General features: G+C 39.7%; 1 protein-coding gene across 29 annotated transcripts in view; it reads left to right on the forward strand.

The window, feature by feature from the left end:
• The window catches only part of SLC8A1 (solute carrier family 8 member A1), a 395,108-nt gene that overhangs the window by 351,752 nt on the left and 26,150 nt on the right, over positions 1-17,206 (forward strand). For all 29 annotated transcript variants that reach the window (XM_065527144.1, XM_015433734.3, XM_015433735.3 and 26 more), the window contains one exon: positions 15,978-16,253. In XM_065527144.1, the coding sequence (XP_065383216.1) occupies positions 15,978-16,253 (276 nt within the window). The remainder of the gene's footprint in view (positions 1-15,977; positions 16,254-17,206) is intronic.

The raw sequence follows: 17,206 nt of genomic DNA on the forward strand, positions 1-17,206 counted from the left end.
ATTTAACATTTCTGATTTTTGGTTTCATCATCAGGAAAAGGAGGGATTTGGACTAGTTTAGCTCTAAGATACCATCCAATACTGAAACGTGGGAGCTCTGTTGATGCCCATTATAGTCCTGCAGTAGCCTTGATGGGGATTGTGCTTCATGGCCCGTCTGATTTTGACAATGGAAAAGCACACTTTGCCCATGCCCTGACTTGCCTAAACTAAATATTCAGCACAATAGCAGCATACACTTCACTTCTGTTCTTCTGGAAGGAATGGGATGAGAGGAGAGTCAAAGTTTAGCCTCAAAGAAAGCCAAGTGAGATGATGATGATTCAGAAGTGCGTATCTTCCTGTTACATAATTGGAACTCAGGAACGCCAGTGGAATCTTCTACAATACAAGGGAAGATATTCAACACGAGGCCCAGCTGGTGCATGCAGCTGACCTGTCCACACTCACTACACTTTACAGCAAATTAAAGTGACCCAGTTCCAGCTAAATAAATAATAAGTAGAGGCATGTCACCTTAGCCCACCAGTCCAATATGAACACTAGTTCAGTTTAAAGGATGCTTCTGTTATCGGTCCATCCACGCATGCTCTGTGGATTAATATCCTCAATTAAATTATTTAATATACTGTCAACTCAGTGGTCCCCGGACAATAATTCACTTGACTAATTGGCAGCCTGAAGACTAATCTACTCTAAAACTCTTAATAAAAATGGTACCTCAAATGAGTTTCAAGGGATTGCCATGAAATCTGGTCTAAGCAGGAGTCTTTTCAGCATCTCGTCTGTTATTGAACATCATTACTATGGGCAATATTCTCATTACTTAACCCTTGTGATAACCTTAGGTCATCTGAAAATCCAATTTAAGCAGTTAAAAGTTCTGCTAGGGCCGAGCACCATGGCTCACGCCTGTAATCCCAGCACTTTGGGAAGCCGAGGTGGATGGATCATGAAGTCAGGAGATCGAGACCATCCTGGCTAACAAGTTGAAACCCCGTCTCTACTAAAAATACAAAAAATTAGCCAGGCATGGTGGCGGGTACCTGTAGTCCCAGCTACTTGGGAGGCTGAGGCAGAATGGCGTGAACCCAGGAGGCAGAGCTTGCAGTGAACTGAGACTGCACCACGGCACTCCAGCCTGGGCAACAGAGCAAGACTCCGTCTCAAAAAAAAAAAAAAAAAAAAAAAAAAAACTCTGACTCACTTTTTGCTTAAATAATGTTACCATTTGGCTTCTATGACATGACTGGTACTTTGTAGGCATTATTTCTGTTTTTCCCAGCTATATTCTGAGCTATGTTGTTTTTCCCAAAGGTTACAACAGTGGATCCTGAGGCCCAGAGTGGTTACATAACTTGTGTAGGGTCACACAACTAGCAAGTGGTTAGCTGGAATATGAAACCCCATCATTGTGAGTCCAATGCCAGTAGGCTTTCAACTTGATCCTAGGTATTCCTCTTACAACTTTAGTTTAGGTCTCAAGAGCTCACATTTCAGATGAGTTAATTCAGGACAAAAGGGATGAAGTTAACAAGTCTTTTAATCTCAGTTACACATGGGGAAGGTAAGGGTTTGGAAATGAGTGTGCAAGCCTGGGACAGAAGTGCAGAAAGATCAGGAAGAAGAGAATCAGTCCTAGAAAGCAGGTAGGCTCCATTACTGGATTTCCTAGAAAACCCAGACTAAATCCCATCATAAAGAATGCAGAGGGACTTCCAAATTGTTTTTGTGATGTAGGAATTGTATTTATATCTGGAGCTAGAAATTGTGTCAGGTCTTATGAAACAAAATGGAATCAATGCCCAGCCTTTTCTCCAAGCTCCTGGTCTTTTTCTGTGATATTATTAGTTATCTAGGTAGGTTGTTTCATGCTTAGAATCACTGGCATGCTTGAAAAAAAGTAGGAACAAAGGTCAAGTAGCAATTATTTGAAACCAACAGGAGATATGAACAACACTGCTGCCATCCAACTTAGCTTTTATTCCTTGTTGCAGTGTAGAGCTAAAATATTCCCATTCTCTGTGATAGACAGTGCATATAACATGGATGACAAAGTGTTTAAATTCTTTGTTGGAATCTTTGTCTTCTCTAGATACTTGAATTCAATGGTCAAAGAGCCACCAGTTAGATATGCGGCTCTGGACAAGACCTCTAACCTCCCCTGTGAGTTAATAGGATTAGAAGAGATGACCTTGTGAGTTGTCTTTGGGACATGGAAATACTAAAGGGTCTCTTAAAGGACCCTTCATTGCCATAAATAAAATGCCAACTTGCTTTCCGTGTAACTGCTAGTTGAAATGTACAGTTCTAATTTATCACACAAATTACTAATTATTTTACCTCACAGGCATCTTTAAATTATCCAATTCATCCTTATAAATAATTTTTTTAAAAATGTAAGCTAGTTCATTTCATTTAGGACATTTACTCAGTTTGAAATGTACTGACAAAATGGAAATTTGAAATCTCAGGGAGAGTCTCTCTTCTATTTTTTTAAAAAAGATGGTGTCTCCTCTGTTGCCCGGGCTGGACTGCAGTGGCACATCATAGTGGCATGTCATAGCTCACTGTACCCTTGAACTCCTGGGCTCAAGTGATCCTCTCATGTCACCCTCATGAGTAGCTGGGACTACAGGCAAGCACCACCATGCCTGGCTTCTATTTAATTATTACACATCCAGCTCTTGCTGAGTGTCCCACCCAAGCTGCCACCCTGCACTTCTTGGTAGACCCATCTTATTCAAAACCGCAGAGGAGGTCAGGTGCAGTGGCTCACACTTGTAATCGCAGCACTCTGGGAGGCTGAGACTGGCAGATCACTTGAGGCCAGGAGTTCAAGACCAGCCTGGTCAACATGGCAAAACCCTGTCTCTACCAAAAAATATAAATAAATAAAATTAGCCGGGCGTGGTGGTGCACACCTGAAATCCCAGCTACTAGGGAGGCTGAAGCACAAGAATCACTTGAACCTAGAAGGCGGAGGCTGCAGTGAGCTGAAATCATGCCACTGCACTCCAGCCTGGGCAATGGAGCAAGACTCTGTCTCCAAAAAAAAAAAAAAAAAAAAAACCTGCAGAGGTAGTATCCAAACCACAGGTCTCATGCCTGTTCTTCTGCCTCACATTAACTCTATTTATCTGTTGTTTTACTATGTTGGAGGTTTTTCTAACCTGTATTCATTGCATATAAACAGCTATATATTGGAAGGTTGTTTGCTTCACCAGAATTTATGTAAGAGAGTGATATGAAAGATTCAGGTACCTTTCAAACAATACATGCTTTCTGTGAATGTCTTGCCCCCAATAAAGAATTTCCTTTTTATTAATAAAAAGAAAGAAATTTAGGGCTCTAACTTTAATCAAGATGCAATACCTACCTTAGAATACATGTTAAATACATGTTTAATTATACTGACTTCACAATATGTCACTTAAGACATTTGATGCTTAAAACATACTGTTTAATGGTCACGTTAAGTGAATTCAGTAGCCCTTCATCCTTGATTAGAATTGGATATCACAAAGTAAATCTTAAAGTTCTTATCAGAGCCTCTTTTAAAACTGCCCTCATTGGAGTATAACTTATCTGTAATTTTAATTTTTACCTTTAATGTATAATATTTGAAAGCTAGTATTTTATCTTTTATAAAACCTCACAATGCCACTCACTAAACTTTAAAGAAAACATGATAAATTCCTAATCTAAAGAGAAGCTTTTTTCCCCTAGAAAATTAATTTTTGTCATCTTGCAACTGGAAGATCATAACTATATAATTCAATGGTTTCTAAATTGCTTTGGCCATTGGAAAGCATAGCCTTTTTTTTTTTTTTTTAATCTACGTGTTCAAAATTCAGTCAACTCAGGTGACTAAAAGCATCCTTTATTTCTGCTTCAGACTTTTTTTTGTCCTATTTTTGTCTTAAAATATCTTATGCTCTATTAATAGGTACAGATCTGCTCAAGTCCTCTTAGACATAGGAAGAATGTAAATTTGAAAAAAAAAAACAACAGCAGCAAATCTGCCCTTTTCATCACTATTTCTCTAACACCTAAGACAGTGCTTGGCAATAAGGTGGGCTTGGCAATCCTGTGTCTTTGTTTTATAAAGAATGAATACATTTATTTGTGAATTAAAGTTTTCCAATCCCTACATAACTGGATTAAAAGACATCATCATACTGTGTCTGATCTAGAGAACAATCTACATAAATCCATACACACACATACACATGCCATGTTTCAAAAGAAGTTTGAGACATTTGTTTTCTCTATGTCAAACTTCATATCACTTGACATGGAGATGTGAACATTCACATATATGTACACGTAAGATATATTTATCTGTGTATGTGCAAATTGCACATGCCAATATAAAATGACATTTTCTGTCAATGTTCTTAAGTATTCCTAGTAAAATTTCACTGTTATGTAGTTGATAATTATGATCCTAAGAGGAAAAGCAGAGGGCATGAGTAAGAAGAAAGAGAGTAAGTTCCAGAGAGAAACTACTTATGGGAGATATTCTAGGGACATACTAGTAGGTGAGCAGAGCAGATTTAGGATATCTATCGATCTAAAAATGCAGCAGTAGCAGGAGAAAATGTTGAATCAGGTAGCTACAATTTCCACTTCCAGAACAAGGCAGGCCAGAAACACAGGTGGGAGCACGAGAGGGTGGGAGAAAAAAAGCAATTATTTTCTGGCCCCTGGATATGCTTTAGCTGATATTTCTGAAAAGAATATTGGCTCGTTGGGCTGTTCTTCTCTTAAATTGCGTATTATAAAATCTTGAGGAAAACACCATATTGAAGGGTTCCAGAATGATTCAGCACTCTTATTTGTAAGCCCGAAGTCGTGTCTAATGTGGCTTTGTCTGGGGCGGCAGCAGCTCTGCTCTGCAAACAATGCACCATCACTGGGTCCAAGAGCTCTTTTGTTGGCATGGGCTACTGCAATGTGAATACAGTTTTAGTTGTTGCTTGCAAATCAATGCATGAGGGGACTTTTCATCCCCAGTCGGGAGCCTTCGTATACTGTTTTCAGTAGGGGAAACACTGCAGCCTAATCCAAAGAAGTGGAAGGAGAAAACATAGTCACCCTCCACCACGTACAAGCACTCTCCATAGGCAGAGAGAAGCCACATAAAAATGACTGGCAGCATTACTTCTTGCTGTTCACAGTCTGCTCTCTTGATAAAGACCTTGTCTTTCCAACTCCTGCAATGAAAAGCCACTCGCCTGAACAAACCTTGGCACATACATCCCACCCCATGCTTCTCCCTTGCCTTGCCTTTACCTAGTCAGGTCTGGCTGGGTGTTGTGTCTTATGGCCTGTTACACAGAGCATCTTAGAATCCTGGCAACGAGCTGGAAAGGAGCTGTGATTCTAACCCCCCCTTGCCTTTTCTTTTTTTTTTTTTTAAACAAATAAGAACCTGAGAACAGAGAGAGGGGTCTCCTCCAAGATCACGGAGAGACTGTTTTAGAACCCAGGGCTCCTGCTGCACCATATAGCATTGCTCATTTTTCTTCTGGAGTTGTAGAACCAATGCCTTCACTATCAGACACTCCATGTCTGCCCCCTGATGTTACCTACTGACCAGTGGGCTTCTTGGTGATGTGATGCCTTAGTATTAGACAAAGCAAAGACTGAAGCTTTCCTGGCCAACACCTTAGCAGCACTGAGTGAGAGAATGGTCTCGCAATTGGTGAATAGTTGTTTCGTATCCACACAAGCCCCACAGCAGCCTGGTGCAGTAGCTACTCATGAACCCATTTACGAGAAATGGAGAAACAGAAGTTGGGATTCTCACCCTGACCCATGAGGGTGGATTCCCAAGTCAATCCTCTTTCCATCTTGTCACACTTGCCTCCCAAAGTTTAATGCCAGTAGAACATAGGCATATTTCCGTTCCCTAAACAATAGTGCATGAGCTATTTTCTCCGCATGGAATACTTTCCCTCCATACCTGGTTATTTCTCCTCACTAAAGTCTTAGCTCAACTGCTTAGCTCAACGTATCAACTGCTCAGAGGGGTTTCTCACCCTCCCAGTCACCGGATTTCATTGTATTCATAGCTCATATCAATATCTGAAATTATTATATTTGTTATTTGTTTACTTTGATTCCTGTCTCCCCTTGCCAGAATGGAAATTCCATGAGATTGGGGATCTTATTTTTCTGCATTTGCAATACCAAGAACTGTGCCTGACACACAAGTTAGCAATAAATACTTACTAAAGAAATGAGTGGCACTAAGAAAGTCAGTCTTCCAACCACCCCATTCCCTTTGAAGATTTCCTAGAGTTCCAGGTTAGGGGTTCAGCCTGGGCTTGAGGTGCAAAACAGTGACCCAAAATATGTTAGGGTTCAAACCTATAGACTTAATAGAATATGCACCAGGCCTTGACCAAATAAAAAAGATAGGCCACTGACTTATTGATAATAGGAGGGAAAGAGAGATTTTCCAGATGGTTGATATTGAAGAAAAACATCACAACATCATGATGCGTGTTGTGTACTATTTATGAGAGACAAGAAAGCCACAGCAGACAAACAAGATTTTCAGTTCCCACCTTAGCCTACCTACCCTCTAAAAGAAGTGTTCACCCACAGTGAGGGAAGGAGATTCTCCATCTGAATTCCACTAATCAACTAATTTCCCTCAAACCAAAACTAAGTTTACTACATGTAAGCATATAACTTCTCTTAAAAATACACAAGCATATAACTATTTGTATGTATATAAGCATATACTATTGACTATATGTAAGCATATAACTTCTCTTAAAAGTCTTGTTTATACCTTTTCAATAGCACAAAAGAGAAAGTTGTTTTTGGCTATGCCCATTTTCCAGAAGGAGAAACTGAGGCACACAGAATCTATGAAGTGACCAAGAACAAGTAAATCATGGGACCTTACGGTCAGTGGAGGGCCCTGTTTACTGAGATCTCATTAAAAATCACAACAGAAAGAAGGAAAGAGGAACAGGCAGATGAGGGGTGCCTTGAGCAACTGCCATCACTTTGTATTGTGCAAACTGAAGTCATCATTAGACTGTCACTCAATTTGCATCACCACTTTGCTGGAACATCAACTTTCAAACCCTATATTCAGAACAGAGTCCATTCAGGTGATCCTGAGATCAGGCAAAGAGTTATGAGACTGTTATTGTCATTGCTGAAGAGCCAGAGTCCTTTCTGTTTGCTCCCCAGAGAGACAGATGTTTGCCACCAAAATGAGGAGAATCCCACTTCCCAACGGGGCTGAAATAAATCATGAATAGAGGATTTGCCTAAAGATGTATTTTTTTAAATAAAATTCTAGGAAGAATAAAACTGAGCCAACCATTCATTCTCTGAAAGAGCACTATAATATTTTGTGTATTATATCATATCCAGAGAGTTAATTTAAGGAGGAGAGGTATTTCCCAGTTACACTTTTCATAAAACAATGCTAAATGAGCTTACATTTTATCAGAATGAATTTTTGCTGTACAAACTGCAGAGACTTTTCTCTATGGAAACAATGGGTCATGTAATTGTAGCGAGGTGATAGAGTTTTAGATCTCATAAGCAAGTCATTTAAATTCTCTGAGCCTCAGATTCTTCATCTCTAAAACAGAGAAAATAATACCTACTGCAGCAGGCTCCTGGGAGGATAAAGACTAAGTGGGATGTACACTTTTACCTACATGCATAAAAGTAACACTCAGTAAGTGAACCTGAATTCATAGATGAATCACAGCAGCATCTTAAGAGGCTCTGGGCGGTGTTTATGCCCCTCTGCATGAGGAGCAGCCCTGGGTATACATCTACCCTTTATATACATGTTAACATTTTCTAGGACATAACATTTATATGTTTGTTGAAAATTACAGGGTTATCACTGCCCAAACAGTTGCTTCAAGACTCAACTTCCCACACTACAGGAGGCTAATTTAGACACAGCTGCTGATATTTACGAAGTGTTATCAGAGTCCTCAGGCCAGTCTTAGAACCTGGTGTGCCCACATACTACCCACTGTAACTAAACCATCTAAACTGGCAGGTGGTATCTATACTTGCTGAGTATCAATTCTACTCGACAAAGCCTTGTTTCTTAGCTATTCAAGTATACAGGGAATGTTTCTCTATTTCAGGAGCTTGGAATTCTGTCAATCCTACAATTAGTAAAGGGTAAGAGAACACTCTGAATTTCAAGATAAGATTCTTACCCTAACGTGGAGTTATTTTATAAACAACCAAGCTTGGGGCAAAAACACACATGACTAATTATGTTAAACTGTAATTAATTAGGAACATTCAATTCATATAGCGGAATTTTTTTAGGAACAAGAGACACCAATCAGTTTTCAGCTTTAAACAGATTCATTTTGGTAATAATCAAACTTGCATGGAGCTAGAACTCCTTAGTGAATCCATTTTTCATTTTGACAGTGGCTACATTTGCTGAGAAATATTTCTGTCACATTAAATATTTCTTGTGCTATGTTACCATCCCAGCAAAGACCATAATGGCTTAAGCTGGTAAGCATTCTGTTCTTCGTGGATGATTTCATCTAGATATTCATTCATTTCAGCCAGGTTTAAAAGTTATTAATAGACAGTGAGTTGCCTTCTTGAGGCCCTTTCCAATACTGTCACACATCACCTGGCCCAAACCCCTTAAGTAGTAGCAGGATGGCCCACAGATTAGCTGTGGCTTGGAAGAAGCAGGTAGGGATGGCTAATGGAGCCTGTATAGTGTCTTCTCCATTCAAGAACAGTCCAGTAGTCCAAGTTACAAATACCCAGATTTTATGTACAATAGTATTGATATCCAATGCGAGGGATCTAGGTTGTGCACTCCTTATGAGACTCTAATGCCTGATGAACTTTCACTGTCTCCCATCACCCAAAGATGGGACCATCCAGTTGCCAGAAAACAAGCTCCAGGTTCCCACTGATTCCACATTATGGTGAGTACATAATAATAATAGAAATAAAGTGCACAGTACATGTAATGCACTTGAATCACCCCCAAACCATCAGAATTGTCTTCCAGAAAACCAGTCACCGGTGCCAAGAAGTTTGGGGACCACTGGCCTAGGGAATGGGGCCTGGACAAATGAGTAGAACCTAACCGCCCAAGCTGACTGCCAGAGACTCTAAACCTGGATTGAGATTATGAGTTCCCTAATAGCCGAAACTCTCAGAAGTGGCATAAGTAACCATCTGGCAGAGAATTTTTAAAGAAATTCACATTAAGCAGGGGTTGACCTTGGCATAGTCCAAAAGCCTCCTGAAGCTTTAAGTTCAGGTATTTTCTAAAACCCACGTTTCAGTTGGTAGAAGAAAATGCCTACATTTTCTTCTGTGCACTGGCAACTCATAGATCTAGGAATTCAAACCAATTGTTTTTTGAGCTGTCTTTGATAGGAAGTGTCTTTCAATATACTTAGAAGAAAAGTTGTTTACATCATCTACTTTGCATCAGAGAATATGCTAAGTACTTCCCACCAATTAAGTTATAGAGAAATGTTTATTGCACATCTCCAAAATACCAAAAAAAAAAAAAAAAAAGAGATAAACTCTTGTTTGGGAATCTTTGTGTTACTGAATTTAGTGGCAGAGGCCATTAAGAGTGGGAAGAGATGATAATTGTTTTCTCACTAGACATAAGGTAATAGCATGTAAAAGGGAAAAGAAAGAGAAAAGAAGTTTCAGATCATTTTATGGGCAAAACAGTAAAAACCGCTGGCCCTTATGGTGTCACATGCATGCACAGTTTCTCACACATACACAACAGATATACACAGATGCAAACTAGGGAACAAAAATGTATCAACTGAATCACCATTCTCAGTTTTATTTTTCTTAGCTGATTGCTAAGGTCTTTCATCGTTTATACTTTATGATTCTCTCAGAACCTTTAAAGCAAAGAGAAACAGAAATATATAACAGGAGAGTAGAATTTGATTTGTAATTACTGTATGTCAGGTTGCAAAAAAAGTCATAATTCTGGAGGATAAAGCCTATTGAGTGCCCGGAAAGAACTGCAAGTCAGACACATCCACAGATGAACAGCAGCATACATTTTCCAGACTGCTTTACATACAGACTTGTGAGGATTCAGGCCACTTTCCCAAATTCAAGGGTGATAAGCTAGAGACAAACCAGGATGTTGATTCAGAACTGGATGGTTGACCTTTGGCAACCAGAAACGGAAGTAAGAACTTGTCATACTCTAAGGGAGAGATTCCTTATGATTCAACCTTAACAAAGGAGATTCTGCCACTTGCCACAACTTGGATGGGCCTGGAGGACATTATGCCAAGTGAAATAAGCCAGACACAGAAAGAAAAATATTGCATGGTCTCACTTGTATGTGGAATATGTATGTTTGAAAAGAGCTCAAATACACCGAGATAGAGAATGAAGCAGTGGTTACCATCTTACTGTGGGCAAGTGTTCCCGGAGGCAATGAGAATCATAGGTCATAGGACACAAAATAGCAGATAGGAAGGATGAACATGTTTAGAGATGGAATGGACCACATGGGGACTAAAGCTAATGAAATTGTATTAGAAATGTTTGTTAAATAAGTAGACTTCGACTGCTCTTGTCACAGGAAAAAGTACCTAGATGAGATGATAGATGTTAATTTGCCTCCCTATAATAATTTTACTATCTAAATATATCCCATAACATGACATTGTTAATCTCAAATGTATAGGATACAATTTTAAACAAATGTTTAAATAGAAAAAATAGAGGTTCCAAAACAGTCACACCACGATCCCCTGCTTTTACCTGATCTTTTAATTTCCCATGTTTTCTTGGTCCCCAGGGATCTGAGAAAGAGCTTATGGCTGGCTCTGCCAAAGAAATAAACCACCCAAAAAATCATATCTAGAAAGTATTAGAATACAAATACTAATTATGGCACCTCATATTTTCACATTCCTAGAAAAAAAAAAAAAGGTACCATTGTATCTGTATAACACCAGGCATTAAAAAAACTCTGACTCAAACTTTGAATCAATATGTGATACTAAACTCCCCAACTTTCTTCCATAAGGCATTTTCTATAGTAAAATTTTCCCTGGACTGTTAGAGCAAATGTCAAGTCAGTCACTTAAATTCTATGTGAGATTATTTTAGCAAGTCACATAAATTCTCTGAACTTCAGAATCTTCATATGTATAATGGGATTAATAATGCCCACGTTGTAGGGTTATTTTAAGGATGAAATAAGATCAGGTATGTGAAAGAATTTAGCTCAGTGCCTGTCACTTAAGAGACACCCCACCAGGTTCCCTTCCTGTTTTTCTTTCTTTCTTTTCTTAAAAGCAAGCAGCTTGGGGAAATGAATGATAATGGCTCATTCGAACAGAATATAGATTCAGTGAAATCAGGATACTCACATTTACTGCCTTCCTTCAGACAAGTAACAATAATGGAATATGGCACATTTGTCTATAAAGAGGCATACCGTTTTATAAAGGACTTGAGCATTTCTTCTTCCAGTCCCCACAACAGCTCTGGAAGGTGGGAGTTAGGAAACTCATTTGACAGGTGAGCAACTGAGGCTCGGGAAATTTAAGTGTCTTGCCCCAAAACAAGCTGTCAGAACTATAGAGACTTAAGCCTTCTGACCCAAGTGTCCATTACCTTCCAGCAGTCTCTTTTTCTGGTTCTCAGAGCTCTCCCTGAATCCAAGCCCTGAGCAGGTAGAGACAGAGATGTAAAGAAACCCCTGTTTACTTTAAAAGATATGTGCCAAGCCCAGGGGTTTGTCTTTCACGGTCAGTCATGCTGATGATGCCGTTGCTCTCATGCTTCCGAACTGGAACGGTGCAAGTACTATTACATCAATAGCTGAACTGACGCCCTGTGCACTATCTGCATTTTTAATGATTTGGTTATTTTTGTAGTTATATTTTAAAAGTCCCATGTGTATCAGGGAAGCCATTTAAAAGGCACTAGGAAGGATTAATCAAATATAGGTTATTTTCCATTAGCTGAAAAGAAAGATTCTGAGATATGAGGAATTTACTCGATATTCTGTAAAAGCAAACCCACCAACGTGTCTTTCTTTTCTAACACAGAGAAGGGACTTGGAAGAATTACGTAGCCTCCAGGAACCCTAGGCTGGTGAACATCCACAACCACAGAACAGGCATACTACCATCATCTTTGCTGTCACATAAAAGATGCTCCTAGGATTTTTTAATGTTTCACTACTCTTCCCAAAGAAAGAACAGACTTTTAAGTGTAGTCCAGATGGTGATGGATGAACATAATATTTCTTTGTCCTTTCCCAAGACAGGGTAGTTGTGCATCATGCATGGCAGTCCGTGGTCATTTTTAATATTTAAGTGATGTCTGAGTTGGAGATTAAAATTTATAAAGAGCAGTGAGATCCCAGAGAATCTCACTGGGAGAAAAGGATGGGAGGCCACTTTTCCTTTCAAATGTTATAAAAGCAGATGGGCTTCCCATTCCAGACTTACGCATTACAACATGTAAGATTCTTTGTGATATTGGAAGCCTACAGGAAGAACTCGCTCTCTGTCACACACACACACACACACACACACACACACACACACACACACATTTTGCATTAACTGATCATGAAGGTAATTTCAGAGGGCAAAATTAATTTTTGTTTTTAAAAACCTAGAATGTAACCTTCGGACCCAGCATGTTGACTAAACAAATAATTTTGGAGAAACACAGTAACAATCTTAAATGGAGGGAAATAATGATAACTACCATGATAATCATTACCTTGAAATGTTCTCAGACACTTTACAAAGATGATCTAATTATTCCTGTGTACATCTCTCATGGGAAAGGTGTTATTTCCATCTTGAAGACAAATATAATGTCAACTCTCAAGTTACAAGTGACATGTCTTCTGAGAAGCTTCATTATGTGTTTTCTTGCTCATCTCCAAACTAAGAGATTTAGATGCCCCAAATTAAGTAATTCTGTGGAGAAAACGCAGCATAGTTCATGTTTCTGTGAATGATTGATTAAAATGTTTTCCAAAGCATTTTATTCATATGCACTGTCAAATTATAAAATGTTCACAAATATAGAAATTAAAAAGGATGTGATCCAAAATAAATACAACTAGAAAACCTAGTGTTTTTTCTCAACTTTTCTGAGTATAGGTACCCTTCCCAGCCCCGGTTGGAATGGGGAGTGGGTAAGAGGAGAGGCTGGGAATGGGAATGTATTAATGTGGCTTTCTTCTTCCTTCCTCCTTCAAATAAACCCTGAAAATTTCTTCTCTCACATGAAGTTCTACCTGGAGCTAAAGCGTAGGGTAAAAGAGAAGTGGGAAGAAAAGTAAAAGGAGGAAAAAAGAAGAAATGTATAAAGAAACAAACAAAAACAAAAAGAGTAGGTAATAGAAACGCTCAGTAGTTGTTCCTACATTTCCGTGTCATGACATAGGGAGGCTTCCGAAGGGCTGTTGTAGTTTTCTAGGGCTGCTGTAATAAATACCACAGACTGGGTGGTTTGAATAACAGAAATGTCTTTTCTGGCAGTTCTGGGAACTGAAAATCCGAGATCAAGGTGTTGGCAGGTTTGGTTTCTCCTGAGACCAATCTCCTTGGCTGGTAAATGTCTGTCTTCTCACTGAACACTCACATGGTCTTTCCTCTGTGCACGCACATCCCTGGTGTCTCTCGCGCATCCCGATTTCCTCTTATTATAAGGACACCAGTCATATTGGATTAGAACTCACCCTAATGGCTCCATTTTCACTTAATTACCTTTTTAAAGGCCCTGTTTCCAAATAAGGTCACATTCTGAGGTGCTGGCAGTTAGAGCTTTAACATACGAATTCTGGGGAGGCACAGTGCAGCCCATCCCAGGTGTTTTTATTAAAAAGGACCTTCTGCTTCCAGGCAAAGTTGATATAATAAATACTGCATGAACAGCAGAGGGAATGGTCGGCAATGCTTTTACACTCACAAACATTCTGATGAGCTGACCTAACTCAAGCTCCTCACTGGGCAGTTCTGCAGAGGCAGTTCCACTCATCCGCAGCGGATTCTCCCAGCAGTTTATCTAAAGCCTCAACGATGAGGCTGCTTTCTTCACAGACCCCCAAAGTGTATTTATATAATTCCAACCATGTGCTCACGGAAGAGCAGGCCATTGCCTCTTCTCTTTTCCTGTAAAATGACAGAAGACAAATCCAGACATTCCTCTTTATATGTTTTCTGAGAGGTGTTTTTCCCTTAAATCTCTTGTGCTTTCAGAGGGTTTTCTCAATCATCATCTGCACCCAATGGCTTGCCCACCACAGAGTGTCTCATGAAGACCACACACAGGTGCTCTATGCTGGCCGTCTCAGGTCAAAATTGCAGCCCCACCTACTGCCAGCTGCACTAGTGGGACCAAGTAAAGTAGCACCCTGATGACAAGGTTGGAACGGGTGAACAAAGACTTCAAGGAGATGTTCTTCTTTCCAAAATGGCCACATAACACATGTATTTGCCACCACTTCAAGAAAAGATGACTTTCAATATCCTCATTTTAAGACATGTCAATGGACATTACTTTCACATTATAAGTGAAATCTCCATTTTAGGATACTATTATCGATTTTCTAGTTCTTTTAAATATTACGCTTTGTGCATTTCTTTGTATGTTGATAGTATGACTTAATTGGCAAAATTGTGAGATATATATATATATTTACGTAATTGCATAGTTATATAAAGTCAATAGAAATTTTTGGGTGCAGCACACCAACATGGCACAAGTATACATATGTAACAAATCTGCACATTATGCACATGTACCCTAGAACTTAATAATAATAATAATAATAATAAAGAAATTTCTGCATGCATTCCTTCATTTACCACATACTTAACCACCTTACTTTACATGCTGGAGATGGTACCAAACACCAGGGATACAAAGATGCATGAATTCCTGACCTGGAAGGGTTCTCAGTCAACTGGAGAAGAGAGGGACATGAACATGTACAATTTAGAAAAGCAGTTCTCAAACTTGGACATGTGTCAGTGTCACATGGAGGGCTTGTTCAAGCCCAGCTTGCTGTCCACTCCCTCCCCAATTTCTGATTCAGTGGGACTGATAATTTGAATTTCTAACACGTTCTCTGTGCCACCTGCTCAGGAAGCACACTCTGAAGACCACTGATCCAGAGTTACAAGTGTTGGGAGGTTCCTCTGAGAAGCAGTTCCCAGAATGGGTTTCGGGGGAGGTCAGAGAGTGCATCACAGAGGAAGTGAGTCTTAAAGGATGGGTGAGGAAGGATAAGGGTGGAGCAATTAGGATATGCCAAGCACATTTAGCTCTAAAGAACAAAAGTAGGAGAAAGTGTATCTGGTTTGGAAAAATGCAAATAAATTTCATTTATTGGCATATAATTATTTGGCAAGTAATTCCAAGGCTTGAGTTTGAAATAGTTACAGGAGATGATGCTGGAGAAATATGCAAAGCTTAGAGCCACGATTAACGGCCCTCTGATTATCCTGTAGGTGATTATATAACCCAGAGTTGAACTTCAAGTTGCAAGAAAAGAACCGTGGTAGAACTCCATCTACAGTTGTCTTTCTTCAAAAGAGCGTTCTTTCTCAGGCTGACACAGGGCTTGCCAACCTTTTGCAAGAAATCATTTTCATTTCTCTGAGTGACAAGTCTCACCAGATGTGAAAGTAGAAAGGGTGTGTTGATTGCACGGAAGCAGAACTGGGTAGGGGTTAAGTTTTTTTGCCATTGACCAATGAGCCACAGTAAGAGGTATTTCAGTGTCTTGATAATTAATTCGTTAGTTATGATTAACTCTTGGAAGACCCTAAACTTCACCCACCTCTCATGGCCTCCTGCCACGTAGAGTTGAGGGATGACTGGGCTAGACAGGAGAGATTGAGAGAGAGGAAGACCCGGTAGCACAGGTTGTGATGAAATGTGCTTCCTTCCGTTCTCTCTAGGGGAAGATGACGATGACGACGAATGTGGGGAAGAGAAGCTGCCCTCCTGTTTCGATTACGTGATGCACTTTCTGACTGTGTTCTGGAAGGTCCTCTTTGCCTTCGTCCCCCCTACTGAATACTGGAATGGCTGGGCATGTTTCATTGTCTCCATCCTCATGATTGGCCTACTGACAGCTTTCATTGGAGACCTGGCTTCCCACTTTGGCTGCACCATTGGCCTGAAAGATTCTGTGACTGCAGTCGTGTTTGTCGCACTTGGAACATCAGTGCCAGGTAGAAATTACTTTCATGTATAATTCCCCCAGTAGCAGAAGTTCATTTGCCTTCTTGATGCTTTCTTTCCTACAATTTCAAGGGCTGTGATAACAAACCAAGACCTATGAAGGACAAGAGCCCAGAGGTATAAACAATGTCACTGCTGGAACATTGTCATGGCCCTTCTCAAGGTTCAGAAGTCGGTCAGTGTCATTGCCATGACAGGAAAGCATTCCCAGATCCCCAGAGGGTCTCCATGGCCTGTAAGAGACCAGATTGGTTTGATGGATAGATTTTCAGATCAGCTTCCCATTGCAATGAGCACGTTTGAAAAGACAAAAATATAGAGTCAGCTTTAAGAACTAAATTTCTGTCTTTTATATACTTGGTAACATTTTAGTGATCTCTATGAAACTGTATTCATTTAGGTAACTAGGAAAATGTACTTACTGGAGACCTGATATTCTCTTGACCCAAATATTAATAAGAGGAAAGAGAAGGTAAACATTGATCAAGACAGGAAAAAAGTAATCCTGACAAAAGTGGACAGGCCAAATGTATATTTCATGAACATCCCTTCATGCATTCCTTACAAGCTGAATTTTTCTTCTGACCTACAACTGTAGTTTATTGTGTTCACTCAGATTTCTGAGTAAGACATCATCCTCCCAAACAGCATTGATAGCAATAATTTTCAAACTTTGGTGGTGATCAGAATTACCTGAGAGCTTGTTAAGAAATACAAATGGCTGAAAACCATCAACAACCTATGGAAGATCTAGGAGTGACAGGGCCCAGGAATGTGGGTTATAAAGCTCACAAGTGACTCTGGTACACACCAGAACTTATTGTAACTGAAACTCTGGATCTACTCTCCAGCACTAATTAGCATCTTGACAGATATATAGGCTTTACTTTGAGCAACAATACCCACGTTCTTAACTAAATACCAGGCCAACGACAAGCGTTAC

Source organism: Macaca fascicularis, chromosome 13 (assembly GCF_037993035.2).
Source record: "Macaca fascicularis isolate 582-1 chromosome 13, T2T-MFA8v1.1".
Classification (NCBI taxonomy): domain Eukaryota; kingdom Metazoa; phylum Chordata; class Mammalia; order Primates; family Cercopithecidae; genus Macaca; species Macaca fascicularis.